Source organism: Centroberyx gerrardi, chromosome 9 (assembly GCF_048128805.1).
Source record: "Centroberyx gerrardi isolate f3 chromosome 9, fCenGer3.hap1.cur.20231027, whole genome shotgun sequence".
NCBI classification, from domain to species: Eukaryota; Metazoa; Chordata; class Actinopteri; order Beryciformes; family Berycidae; genus Centroberyx; species Centroberyx gerrardi.
The window spans coordinates 611,319-623,818 of NC_136005.1; the positions used below are offsets into that span (position 1 = coordinate 611,319).

At 45.9% G+C, this 12,500-nt stretch overlaps 1 protein-coding gene across 4 annotated transcripts in view; it reads left to right on the forward strand.

The window, feature by feature from the left end:
* Positions 1-7,141: 7,141 nt before the first annotated feature.
* slc30a7 (solute carrier family 30 member 7) overlaps positions 7,142-12,500 on the forward strand; it is a 10,857-nt gene continuing 5,498 nt past the window's right edge. Inside the window, exons 1-8 of one of the 4 annotated variants that reach the window (XM_071899514.2) lie at positions 7,142-7,291; positions 7,650-7,751; positions 9,373-9,486; positions 9,603-9,690; positions 10,598-10,727; positions 10,949-11,059; positions 11,108-11,164; positions 11,786-11,836. In XM_071899514.2, the coding sequence (XP_071755615.2) occupies positions 7,212-7,291; positions 7,650-7,751; positions 9,373-9,486; positions 9,603-9,690; positions 10,598-10,727; positions 10,949-11,059; positions 11,108-11,164; positions 11,786-11,836 (733 nt within the window). In that variant the 5' untranslated portion in view covers positions 7,142-7,211. Of the gene's footprint in view, positions 7,292-7,649; positions 7,752-9,372; positions 9,487-9,602; positions 9,691-10,597; positions 10,730-10,948; positions 11,165-11,785; positions 11,837-12,500 lie in introns of all 4 variants that reach the window. The other 3 variants (XM_078285723.1, XM_071899512.2, XM_071899516.2) reach the window with 3 other exon arrangements.

Below are 12,500 nucleotides of genomic sequence, written 5' to 3' on the forward strand. Positions count from 1 at the left end.
GTGGCTACAGCATCCCAACATGTGGCTACAGCATCCCAACATGTGGCTACAACATCCAACATGTGGCTACAGCATCCCAACATGTGGCTACAGCATCCCAACATATGGCTACCGCATCCCAACATGTGGCTACAACATCCCAACATGTGGCTACCGCATCCCAACATATGGCTACCGCATCCCAACATGTGGCTACAACATCCCAACATGTGGCTACCGCATCCCAACATATGGCTACCGCATCCCAACATGTGGCTACAACATCCCAACATGTGGCTACAACATCCCAACATGTGGCTACAACATCCCAACATGTGGCTACCGCATCCCAACACGTGGCTACAGCATCCCAACACGTGGCTACAGCATCCCAACATGTGGCTATAACATTTCAACATGTGGCTACCGCATCCCAACATGTGGCTATAACATTTCAACATGTGGCTACAACATCCCAACATGTGGCTACCACATCAATTAATATTTCATCATGAACAGTAGTAAACATTCTCAGTTTAGCCTATATGAGCTTGCAGCAGCCATACAGCACACTACTGTTGAATCAGTGGCTTTTAATAATTGTGGCTTTTGGTGAACTGTCCCTTTAACAGCACAGTCTGGAACCAAACTACCAGAAGAAGGAAGGAAACCTGCTGAAGGTGTTTGAACTTTTCTACTGAAGAAGCAGCTTTGGCTTCAGGTTCCTAACCTGAAATCTGTCCTCTCATTGGACGGAAAGAGACACCAGACTGTCTTAAGAGTGAGATTTAAAAATGTCGCTCATCTGAAAAGTGAAGTGTTTCTTTGTATGATTCAGTTTCTGTTTGACTCAGACTGTGTTTCTCATTCTCTCCCTGTGGATGATAAATGTTTTTCAGTATTTACTGGATTTCTTTGTGAGTCATGTGAACAGATTGTAGATATGTACAGTTTCTCCTTCTCCTTTCATTAAAGCTATTTATTTCTAAACTCCGGTCTGTCCTGGGAGCTTGGAGGAAGTTTTTACAGTCTGTGGAAATTATCGAATATTTCCTGAAACTTTCTGTGATTCAGCGGTCAGACAGCCAATCAGCTTTCCCGTTCACTTTCTGTTAAAAGCAGTGTTTCTTAGTAGTCCCCTGGATTCCAGTTGGTTACCATGGTGACATCTCAGCCGGTAACCATGGTGACACTTCCACTGCTGGTAAAACCAGTACTGTCTTTGAAATCACACTGAAAACATTTTAAAAAACAGGATTTTGTGTCAGTTGTTGTTGCTGATTTTCTTCATATTGTATTTTCAGTTTTTCTTCTCATGTTCTGTCACTGTGTTTGTCAGTATTTCCTGGCGGCTCGTCGCTCATTAAAACCTTCAGCCTGACAGATCGCAGACTGACTGAAGAACTGTTCCTACTGTTCATTTCTAAATGAAACTCACACTGTGGTTCAGTGGAACAGACGGAGAGACGAGTCAATAAAGGCCTTCTGAAAGAGATGTGAATATAAACTATAGATCAATACAGAATCTAATCTATATTTAAGATAGAAACTGAAAATCTCCCATAAAAAAGATGAAAACTGAAAACTGTAAAATGGTAACGTATGAAGTCTGGTTCTGCCTGGAACAGACTGAAGGTTCTGACCTGGTGATCCTGTTCCACCACATACTGTCTGTTCTAAACTGTTTTTACACCAAGGCATTATCATCTTTACTTCACTTATTAAAACTTATCTCTATACACTTGCTTTTATGTGACGTCTTTTGTTCCAGTAGTTTTACTATGTTTCTCCCTCCAGGTTTTAGTTCTGTGGTGAGAAAGCAGACTGTTGTTGTTGCTGTTGGGTCGGACTAAGCGCTGGCTCGCTCTCTCTCCCTCAGCGTTGCTAACGAGCCGAATAAAAGAATAAAAGGTTTTTCTCTTCAACACAAAGCTCATTGGTTCATTTCAGCTGGTTGCCATGGAAACGAGGCTTCAGATGGGAGGTGCGAAGGCAGGAGTGACACATCTCAACGCTGAATTTAGATCCATCCTCATGCTTACAGTTTAAACACACACACACACAGACACACACACACACACACACACACACAGACACACACACACACCTTATAACTGATTTGTTTTTTCTCCTGAAGTCTTTTGTTTAATCTGTAAAACACTTTGTGAATAAACTGTTTTGTATGAAGCGCTTCATTCAAAATGTGATTTCAGGAGCTGAAGCTCTGAACACTTAAGATCCAGCAGAACGTGCAGAACATGGTTCCAACAGAACGTGGTTCCAACAGAACGTGGTTCCAGCAGAACGTGGTTCCAACAGAACGTGGTTCCAGCAGAACGTGGTTCCAACAGAACATGGTTCCAACAGAACGTGGTTCCAACAGAACGTGGTTCCAACAGAACGTGGTTCCAACAGAACATGGTTCCAACAGAACGTGGTTCCAACAGAACGTGGTTCCAACAGAACATGGTTCCAGCAGAACGTGATTCCAACAAAACGTGGTTCCAGCAGAACGTGGTTCCAGCAGAACATGGTTCCAACAGAACGTGGTTCCAACAGAACGTGGTTCCAGCAGAACGTGGTTACAACAGAACGTGGTTCCAGCAGAACGTGGTTCCAGCAGAACGTCCTGCTGGTCTGGTGGTGAACTGATCAGCTTGTGCAGATTCAGCTGAAATGTGTTGAAAGTCCAGCAGATAAAAGTTCATCTGCAGTTTTTCAGCTCCGAACCTGCTGCTGCTCCTCCTGCTGCTGGTCCTCCTGCTCCTGGTCCTCCTCCTGCTCCTGGTCCTCCTGCTCCTGGTCCTCCTCCTGCTCCTTCTCCTGATCCTCCTCCTCCTGGCCTCCTGCTGGTCCTCCTCTCGGTGACCTCTGATGTTGTGAGGCAGAAGAAGAACTTTCTGCTGCGGTTTGTCACTTTTAATCGCCTGGCACTGCTGGCATTTCCTGCCTCTGTTTCCCTCTGTGTGTGTGTGTGTGTGTGTGTGTGTGTTGTGTGTGTGTGTGTGTGTGTGTTGTGTGTGTGTGTGTGTGTGTGTGTGTATTGGGGTTCTGACCCTGGATCTGCTGGCTCATCTCCCTCTGATCCTCCTCACATTCATCTCAGCAGTTTCATGTTGAAGGAGAATCCGGTTATTTTCAGCCTGGATCTTGTTTTCCAGTTTCTTCCTTCAAGACGATGGATGGAGTTTCATCACTTCCTTCACACACACACACATACACACACACACACACACACACACACACACACACACAGGGCCAAAGCTTTTAAAGGTCCATATCCTCCACTGTCCAGAGTTTTATTTTGTGTCTTTCTGTCCATTCAAAGCTGTGTGTGTGGTGTCATGAACCAAAAACACTCTCAATCCATTTCTCCACGTTCATTTCCCAGCATCTCTCTGAGCCTTACCAAGAACAGGCCGTTTCTGTCTCCGTGTCTTTAAGGCTCATTAATATTAACGACCCTCCGTTCCGATCGGCTAACCGTTTCGAGAGCGAAACGTGAGACGCCGCGGCCCGGCGGCTACAGGTAGGGAAAACTCTCCGGTAATAAACGATGACGACCGCTCGACCGCTTTGAAAAAAACACTTTGTTAGTCTGTTATTTCTTACAGAAATGATAATGAGCGAACCTTTGTGACGCCGCAAAGTTACGGAAGTCCAAACGGCTCGTTTAGAGGCTCGCTTTTCTAATATGGATTGTGTGGATTTAGTTTTGATGCTTTCACCATGTTTAGATACACATCCAACTCCTTTATCATCACAGAGAGGGAGTCCTGCTTTACATGATGTGGGAGTGAGTTAAATGCTCAAAGCTGATTGGCTGCACTGCAGCCTGCAGCATCGACCTCTTCAGCCGACCAATCGGCTTCCTTCCTGTTCAGTGGGCTGAGTGAAGCAGCGATGACGAAGAGTTAAACAGTTTAAATGATGAAGACAGTCTGACTGATCTGAGGTCAGCACACCGCTCTCCTGCAAATATGAAACTGTTTACTATTCATATTATTATTATTATTATTATTATCATCAGTATCCTTATTATTGTAATTCTTCAGGAGCAGCTCATTAACAACAAGTGGTTCCTGATGTGGCGTCATAATCAGCATAATATATTAAACAGAACCAGTTATGCTAATTACTGCATTAATTCATGAGCATAACTGGTGTCAACATACTTGTTCATAACTTACAACATTAAGGAGCTGAAGTAGCTTTTCCTCATGAATATGCAAATATATGCAGCAAGGTGCTCTAACATATAATGTAGACAGACAGACAGAGAGACAGAGAGACAGACAGACAGACAGACAGACAGACAGACAGACAGAGAGACAGACAGACAGACAGACAGACAGACAGGCAGACAGACAGGCAGACAGACAGACAGACAGACAGACAGACAGACAGACAGACAGGCAGACAGACAGACAGAAAGACCATGACAGTCACCATGACAACATGTTGGCTGCTGTTCACTGGCAGGAAAGAGTTCTGTGAGTTTTCTGAGTCCAGTCTGCTGCTCTGAATACTGATGAGACTGATGAGACTGATGAGACTGATGAGACTGATGAGACTGATGAGACGCCTGACGTCACCGTGGCAACAGCTCCACACCTCCTCACCTCTCTCTGTGACAGAGTTCCTCCAAGTCCCAGACCGGACAGAGAGGCAGACAGCTCAGCTGGGACGCTGCTGCCCCCTGCTGCTGCCACCCACGCAACTACAACACACACACACACACACACACACACACACACATCATCCTATGCACACACTCATATTATACTCTATACCAGTGACTCTCAACCTTTTCCATATCAAGGACCCTAATCTAGTCCACATTAGAGCCACAGACCCTCATTTAATGAGATTTTGTCTCTCAGACCCAAATCTGAGAATATTTTTATTGTCAGATGATTTAGTCCAGAACTCCCTGACTGTCTGTGTTGCAGGTAGAGAGAGAACAGAGAAACTGATCAGAAGTCATTCTGCTGCATTCTCTATTATTTTACTGCATACACTATTATTTAATTTTAATTTTCTCTAACTGTGTAGTGAACACAGTTAGAGAAAATTAAAATGAAATAATGCTGAAGTTTAATAATTCATCAATTTACTGGGGACCCCCTGGAACCCCTCAAGGACCCCTGGTGGTCCCCGGACCCCACGTTGAGAACCGCTGCCCAATACCACACACACACTCATCATGTTGATCTGCTGATTTCTCTCAGTTCTGCTCGTGTTTTCTTCCTGTGAAACTGAACAGGTTTCAGCTTCTAAAGACGAATCAAATGAAACGAGCCGAGAAGGGAAAGACTCTCTGTTTATATAAGCCAGGTGTAGTACTGCAGTCTGTAGTACTGCAGTACTACTGCAGTCTGTAGTACTGCAGTCTGTAGTACTGCAGTACTACTGCAGTCTGTAGTACTGCAGTAGAGACAGCAGTACTACTGCAGTCTGTAGTACTGCAGTCTGTAGTACTGCAGTCTGTAGTACTGCAGTACTACTGCAGTCTGTAGTACTGCAGTCTGTAGTACTGCAGTAGAGACAGCAGTAGTACTGCAGTCTGTAGTACTGCAGTCTGTAGTACTGCAGTAGAGACAGCAGTACTACTGCAGTCTGTAGTACTGCAGTCTGTAGTACTGCAGTAGAGACAGGAGTACTACTGCAGTCTGTAGTACTGCAGTGGAGACAGCAGTACTACTGCAGTCTGTAGTACTGCAGTCTGTAGTACTGCAGTAGAGACAGCAGTACTACTGCAGTCTGTAGTACTGCAGTCTGTAGTACTGCAGTAGAGACAGAAGTAGTACTGCAGTCTGTAGTACTGTAGTAGAGACAGCAGTACTACTGCAGTCTGTAGTACTGCAGTAGAGACAGCAGTAGTACTGCAGTCTGTAGTACTGCAGTCTGTAGTACTGCAGTAGAGACAGCAGTAGTACTGCAGTCTGTAGTACTGCAGTAGAAACAGCTGTAGTACTGCAGTCTGTAGTACTGCAGTAGAGACAGCAGTAGTACTGCAGTCTGTAGTACTGCAGTAGAGACAGCAGTAGTACTGCAGTCTGTAGTACTGCAGTCTGTAGTACTGCAGTAGAGACAGCAGTACTACTGCAGTCTGTAGTACTGCAGTAGAGACAGCTGTAGTACTGCAGTCTGTAGTACTGCAGTAGAGACAGCAGTAGTACTGCAGTCTGTAGTACTGCAGTAGAGACAGCTGTAGTACTGCAGTAGAGACAGCAGTAGTACTGCAGTCTGTAGTACTGCAGTCTGTAGTACTGCAGTAGAGACAGCAGTAGTACTGCAGTCTGTAGTACTGCAGTAGAGACAGCAATAGTACTGCAGTCTGTAGTACTGCAGTAGAGACAGCAGTAGTACTGCAGTCTGTAGTACTGCAGTAGAGACAGCAGTAGTACTGCAGTCTGTAGTACTGCAGTAGAGACAGCAGTAGTACTGCAGTCTGTAGTACTGCAGTAGAGACAGCAGTAGTACTGCAGTCTGTAGTACTGCAGTAGAGACAGCAGTAGTACTGCAGTCTGTAGTACTGCAGTAGAGACAGCAGTAGTACTGCAGTCTGTAGTACTGCAGTAGAGACAGCAATAGTACTGCAGTCTGTAGTACTGCAGTAGATACAGTCCTCTGTCTTCATCCACACAAACACACTGTTCATTATGGGATGGATGTTTTTTAAACCACTAAATGGGAAGTGCTTCTATTTTCTTAATGTTCACTAATACAAACTGTAACAGCTGACTTTCAGCTTCACATGGACACACATGTAGTAGCTCTAGTAGTAATAGTAGTAGGTTAGTAGTAGTAGTAATAGTAGTAATAGTAGTAGTAAGTTAGTTGTAGTAGTAGTAATAGCAGTAGTAATAGTAGTAGGTTAGTAGTAGTAGTAGTAGTAGGTTAGTAGTAGTAGTAGTAGTAGTAGGTTAGTAGTAGTAGTAGTAATAGCAGTAGTAGTAGTAGTAGGTTAGTAGTAGTAGTAGTAGTAGTAGGTTAGTAGTAGTAGTAGTAGTAGTAGTAGGTTAGTAGTAGTAGTAGTAGTAGTAGGTTAGTAGTAGTAGTAGTAATAGCATGTTAGCAGTAGTATCTGCAGCAGTAGCTGCTCGGTGTTTATTTTAAGGCTTTTGTTGTGAAATGTAACCAAACCGGAAGCTGTTAGCTAGCTGAGCTCAGCTGTGTGTGTGTGCGTGTGTGTGTGTTGCGGACGGTGTGAAGAGTGAAGAGTGAAGATGTTGCCTTTATCTGTTAAAGACGACGAGTACAAACCGGCCAAGTTCAACCTGCTGCTGAAGGTCTCAGGATGGTTCCGGTAAGAACAGCAGTCTGTCAGCTAGCTGCTAGCTGCTAGCTGAGTTAGCCAGCTGCCACTTCAGCTAACGCTACATAGCTAGCTAGCCGCTAGCCGGCTAGCTAGCGGCTCAAGGGGCTCAAACTCGGTCAAACATCAGCGATGTCTTCATTGTTTTGTGTTTAATGAGCTCGTCTTTTGTTCATAAGTGTGTTCACAGTGTGTGTGTGTGTGTGTGTGTGTGTGTGTGTGTGTGTGTGTGTGTGTGAGTGAGTACTCGGGTCAGCTGCTGGGCACCAGCCTGACAGTTCTGCTGCTGTTTGACTGTTGTGCAATTTGAATGAGAATTGATCATCCAGAGTTGTCGTGTGTGTTTCAGATCGATCCTCGCTGATAAAACCTCCAGGAATCTGTTTTTCTTCCTCTGTCTCAACCTGTCCTTCGCCTTCGTGGAGCTGCTGTACGGCATCTGGAGCAACAGGTAGGTCAGACCGGCTGCTGCCTGCTGCGGGATGTGCCACGTAGTGTTAAACTGACCGACTGCTGCCGGGCTAACAGCTGACACACACACACACACACACACACACACACACACACACACAGAGGCTGAATACAGCGGAGGGAAACATGCTGCTTGCTTCATGATCAGAAGTGAAACTGGAAGTTTTATTTCCAGCTCATAAAGAGGCTTCAGCTTCAGAAATATGATCCGCATGTTTAGTGTAGTCTTGTTTCTGTACTGCGGCCCTGAATCACAAGCAGGCAAGTCTCAAAGAGCTTTACAGCACCAGATAGAGATGTCTGATCTCTGACATTTAGCTTCTGAGGAGCTTAGACAGGTTAGTGAGGATGAGGATGATGATGATGAGGATGATATGTGAAGCATGTGGACTGCTGCTGCCTTCATGTCATGTAGGAAATATGTGAATTATCAGTTGAGCTCACATGAAGCAGCTAACAGAGTAAATCTAAATGGGGAAGTCTGAGTTTTGAGCTGAGACTGATGTAGTTAATTTATTATTATATCTTATTGTTTGGCTTCCCATATAAATGACCAGTGTTGCTGTATGTTTCTATTTTCACTCTGTAACTTTTAGTTGCCGTGCATTTTTGTTTTGAGTTCAAATAAATGAAGAATGGATTTTTTCATCTTCATTAGAAGTAGAGAACATCCGTCTCCTTCTGTTCTGTTTCCCACCCAATAAAACACAAGAAATATTTACAATCAGGGCTTGAAATGAACTTTTTTGATCACCAGCCAATATGGCTACTAGATTTTAAAGTTACCAGCCAATCGGAATTTCCACTAGCCAAAATGTTTTTCTTGAAATAAACCAGATTATAAGTGCCACTGGGTTAATTTAAGCATAAGTATTAGTAAAAATAAAAGATATAGCATAATAAATAAATTACAGTATTTCACTGATATTCATGAATTGCGTTGATTTCAAATTGTGTGTATTTCATCGATACGAGGCTCTGAACGGCGACGCTGTCTTGGCCTGCTTGACTGTGAAGCTCTGGAGGTCGCTCTTCACAGTTGTCGTGGTCTTTAACACTCACGACCCGATCGCCATTTGGCATTAAATGTCCTCATTTTCGCTTCTCCCCTCCTTTGTTTTCATTTTTATCCTCAGTGTTGCCAACTCTTTTCCAAGGAAAGTAGCTATTGGCTGCTCAGAAAGTCGCTAGAAGTCGCCAGATGACGTCATGCGATAATTTGCATATCAATATATAATGCTGCACTTGTTATGCACGCCGCGGCGTAGCCCGTTTTTATGCAAGTGCTGACTCCGCCCACCCGGGCCAGTAGACCCTATCCTACAGTCCCTGCTCTCAGCGGAGGGGGGGGGGCAGCGCTGCGATCATCAGACCTCTCTGGATTAGACAAGCAAGTAGAGAAGACCGGCATCAGCCGAACCAATTTAGTACGTTTTTACCCGCATTTGGCGGGTTGGCGGGTGTTAATTTCAAGCCCTGTTTACAATGTCTGACCTGAGAATAGGAGCTTAGGAGGAGAACCTGAAGGCACCATGCGTGTGTGTGTGTGTGTGTTGGTTCTCTGTGCTGATGTGTGTGTGTGTGTGTGTGTGTGTTCTCAGTCTAGGTCTGATCTCAGACTCCTTCCACATGTTCTTCGACTGCACCGCTCTGCTGGCCGGCCTCGCAGCTTCAGTCATCTCCAGGTGGAGAGCCAATGACTGCTTCTCCTACGGGTGAGAGACGCCTGCTATTGGTCAGAACACTTCCTGTTGTCAGACTGAGACTTCCTGTTGTCAGACCTGTGATGCTGCAGCCTGTCAGGTTCCTTCAGTCTGTTCTGTTGTTGCAGCTATGTGCGAGCGGAGGTTCTGGCAGGCTTCGTCAACGGACTCTTCCTCATCTTCACTGCCTTCTTCATCTTCTCTGAGGGAGTCGAGGTACAACAGGCTTCTTCACTGTTATCACTGTGCTAACTGTGCTAACTCACTGTTATCACTGTGCTAACTCACTGCTAGCTGTGCTAACTGTGCTAACTCCCTGTTATCTCTGTGCTAGCTGTGCTAACTGTGCTAACTCCCTGTTATCTCTGTGCTAACTCCCTGTTATCTCTGTGCTAGCTGTGCTAACTGTGCTAACTCTCTGTTATCACTGTGCTAACTCCCTGTTATCTCTGTGATAACTCTCTGTTATCACTGTGCTAACTCCCTGTTATCACTGTGCTAGCTGTGCTAACTCTCTGTTATCTCTGTGCTAACTCCCTGTTATCACTGTGCTAGCTGTGCTAACTCTCTGTTATCTCTGTGCTAACTCCCTGTTATCACTGTGCTAGCTGTGCTAACTCTCTGTTATCTCTGTGCTAACTCCGTTATAACTGTGCTAGCTGCTGACTCTCTTATCTCTGTGCTAACTCCCTGTTATCACTGTGCTAGCAGTGCTAGCTCCCTGTTAGTACTGTGCTAGCTGTGCTAACTCCCTGTTAGCACTGTGCTAACTCACTGTCAGCTGTGCTAACTCACTGTTATCACTGTTAGCACTGTGCTAACTCACTGTTATCACTGTTACCTCTGTGCTAACTCACTGTTATCACTGTGCTAACTCACTGTCAGCTGTGCTAACTCACTGTTATCACTGTTAGCACTGTGCTAACTCACTGTTATCACTGTTATCTCTGTGCTAACTCACTGTTATCACTGTTATCACTGTGCTAACTCACTGTCAGCTGTGCTAACTCACTGTTATCACTGTTAGCACTGTGCTAACTCACTGTTATCACTGTTATCTCTGTGCTAACTCACTGTTATCACTGTTATCACTGTGCTAACTCCTGTCTCTCCGGTTGGTCAGAGAGCTTTGGAGCCTCCTGATGTTCACCATGAGCGCCTGCTGCCTGTTTCTGTAGCCGGTCTGCTGGTCAACCTGGTCGGCATCTTCGTCTTCCAACATGGAGGCCATGGCCACTCCCACGGAGACGGAGGTACTGTCTGCTCCTTCACTTCCGCTGTGTAGTACTTTACCTCAGCTGTGTAGTACTTTACCTCAGCTGTGTAGTACTTTACCTCAGCTGTGTAGTACTTTACCTCAGCTGTGTAGTACTTTACCTCAGCTGTGTAGTACTTTACCTCAGCTGAGTAGTACTTCATGTTAGTGGTACAGTTGTTTCTGTACCTCAGTACTCTCCCCCCCCCCCCCCCCCAGGTCACGGCCACAGCCACTCTCTGTTTAACGGGAGTCTGAACCACGGCCACAGTCACGACCACAGGGCCAAACATGGAGACGGCCACGGGCACAGCCACGGAGGGCACGGAGGTCACGGGCACGAGCACGAGCACGGAGGTCACGGGCACGATCACGGAGGTCACGGGCACAGCCACGGCGGGCACGCACACAGCCACGGGGAGCCGCTCTGCCACGGTGAGTCTGTCTGACAGGCTGAGCGGAGCGAGGCTGTTTTGGACAGCCGGGTCCCCCGGTGGTCCCGGACCCTGGGACCAGCAAGGGCCTGAACACTCTAATTGTCAATAAACTCCTTACCGACTGATAAAAGAGAGAAGAACATGGTTACTGACTACCTACTTAATTACTTTCCTCTTTGCTGTAATTTGGCTGAAAACGACCAAACAACCCGCTGTCATTTCCTCTCTTTGGTTCGGACTTTATCAAAGTTTTTTTCACACCAAAATGATCCGCATCGAGGCCCGTATGAAACATGACCTAGACCACCGATTTTTGCCGAACCTTTTGCAAGTTTTTGGTCCGCACCCGAGTCCGCATGGCGTGTTCACACCTGTCAACGTGATCTGAACTCAGCAAAAAGGTCCTGAAGTCCAGACCAAACGATGCTAGAGAGGGAAGCTCTTGCCTTTGTCGTGAGCAAATGGAAAAGCCGGTTACAGTCTGTGAAGTGTAGCGGCTGAGTTAAACTGCAGCTGCTCGGTTTGCTGTTGTAACACTCTGCTGTGTGTGTGTGTGTGTGTGTGTGTGTGTGTGTGTGTGTGTGTGTGTGTGTGTGTGTGTGTGTGTGTGTGTGTGCAGACGACCAGCAGCTGACGCCGGGGAAAGGCTCCAGCAGGCAGATCCTGGAAGGTGAGCAGCAGGAGGACTGAAGTGAATTTATTCCATAATCTTAAAAACAAATCCATGAGTAAGATTCAGCCAGAAAAACATCTGCATGTTCAGTTTATAAAACCATCAAGGAGAACGAATCATCCAAATGAATCATCTGCAGCCAGCGGGGGGCGCTCACACCACACACACACACACACACACACACACACACACACTGACACGTCCAGGCCGCAGGGGGTTATGGGTAAAGGGAGAGACGGGGCTACAGTGTTTTCTGACTTTCAGCATGTTAAGCGCTCTCTCTGCTGTGACGCTGGTTACTAAGAACTTTATTAACAGCTGATCACACAGAGCAGCGTGCTTCACAGCCCACATGAAGGAGATTACAGTGTAATCAATACAGAGACTGTTTAATAATCAATAATCAGAAGAGAACAGACAAAACCATAAAGTCAGTAAAGTGTCAGTAACAGACTGCTGATCAATACACTGTCTGTCTGTAACCTGTCTGTCTGTAACCTGTCTGTCTCCCTGCCTGTCTGTCTGTCAGTGACCTGTCTGTCTGTCAGTCAGTGACCTGTCTGTCAGTCAGTGACCTGTCTGTCTCCCTGCCTGTCTGTCTGTCTGTCAGTGACCTGTCTGTCTGTCAGTCAGTGACCTGTCTGTCTCCCTGCCTGCCTGT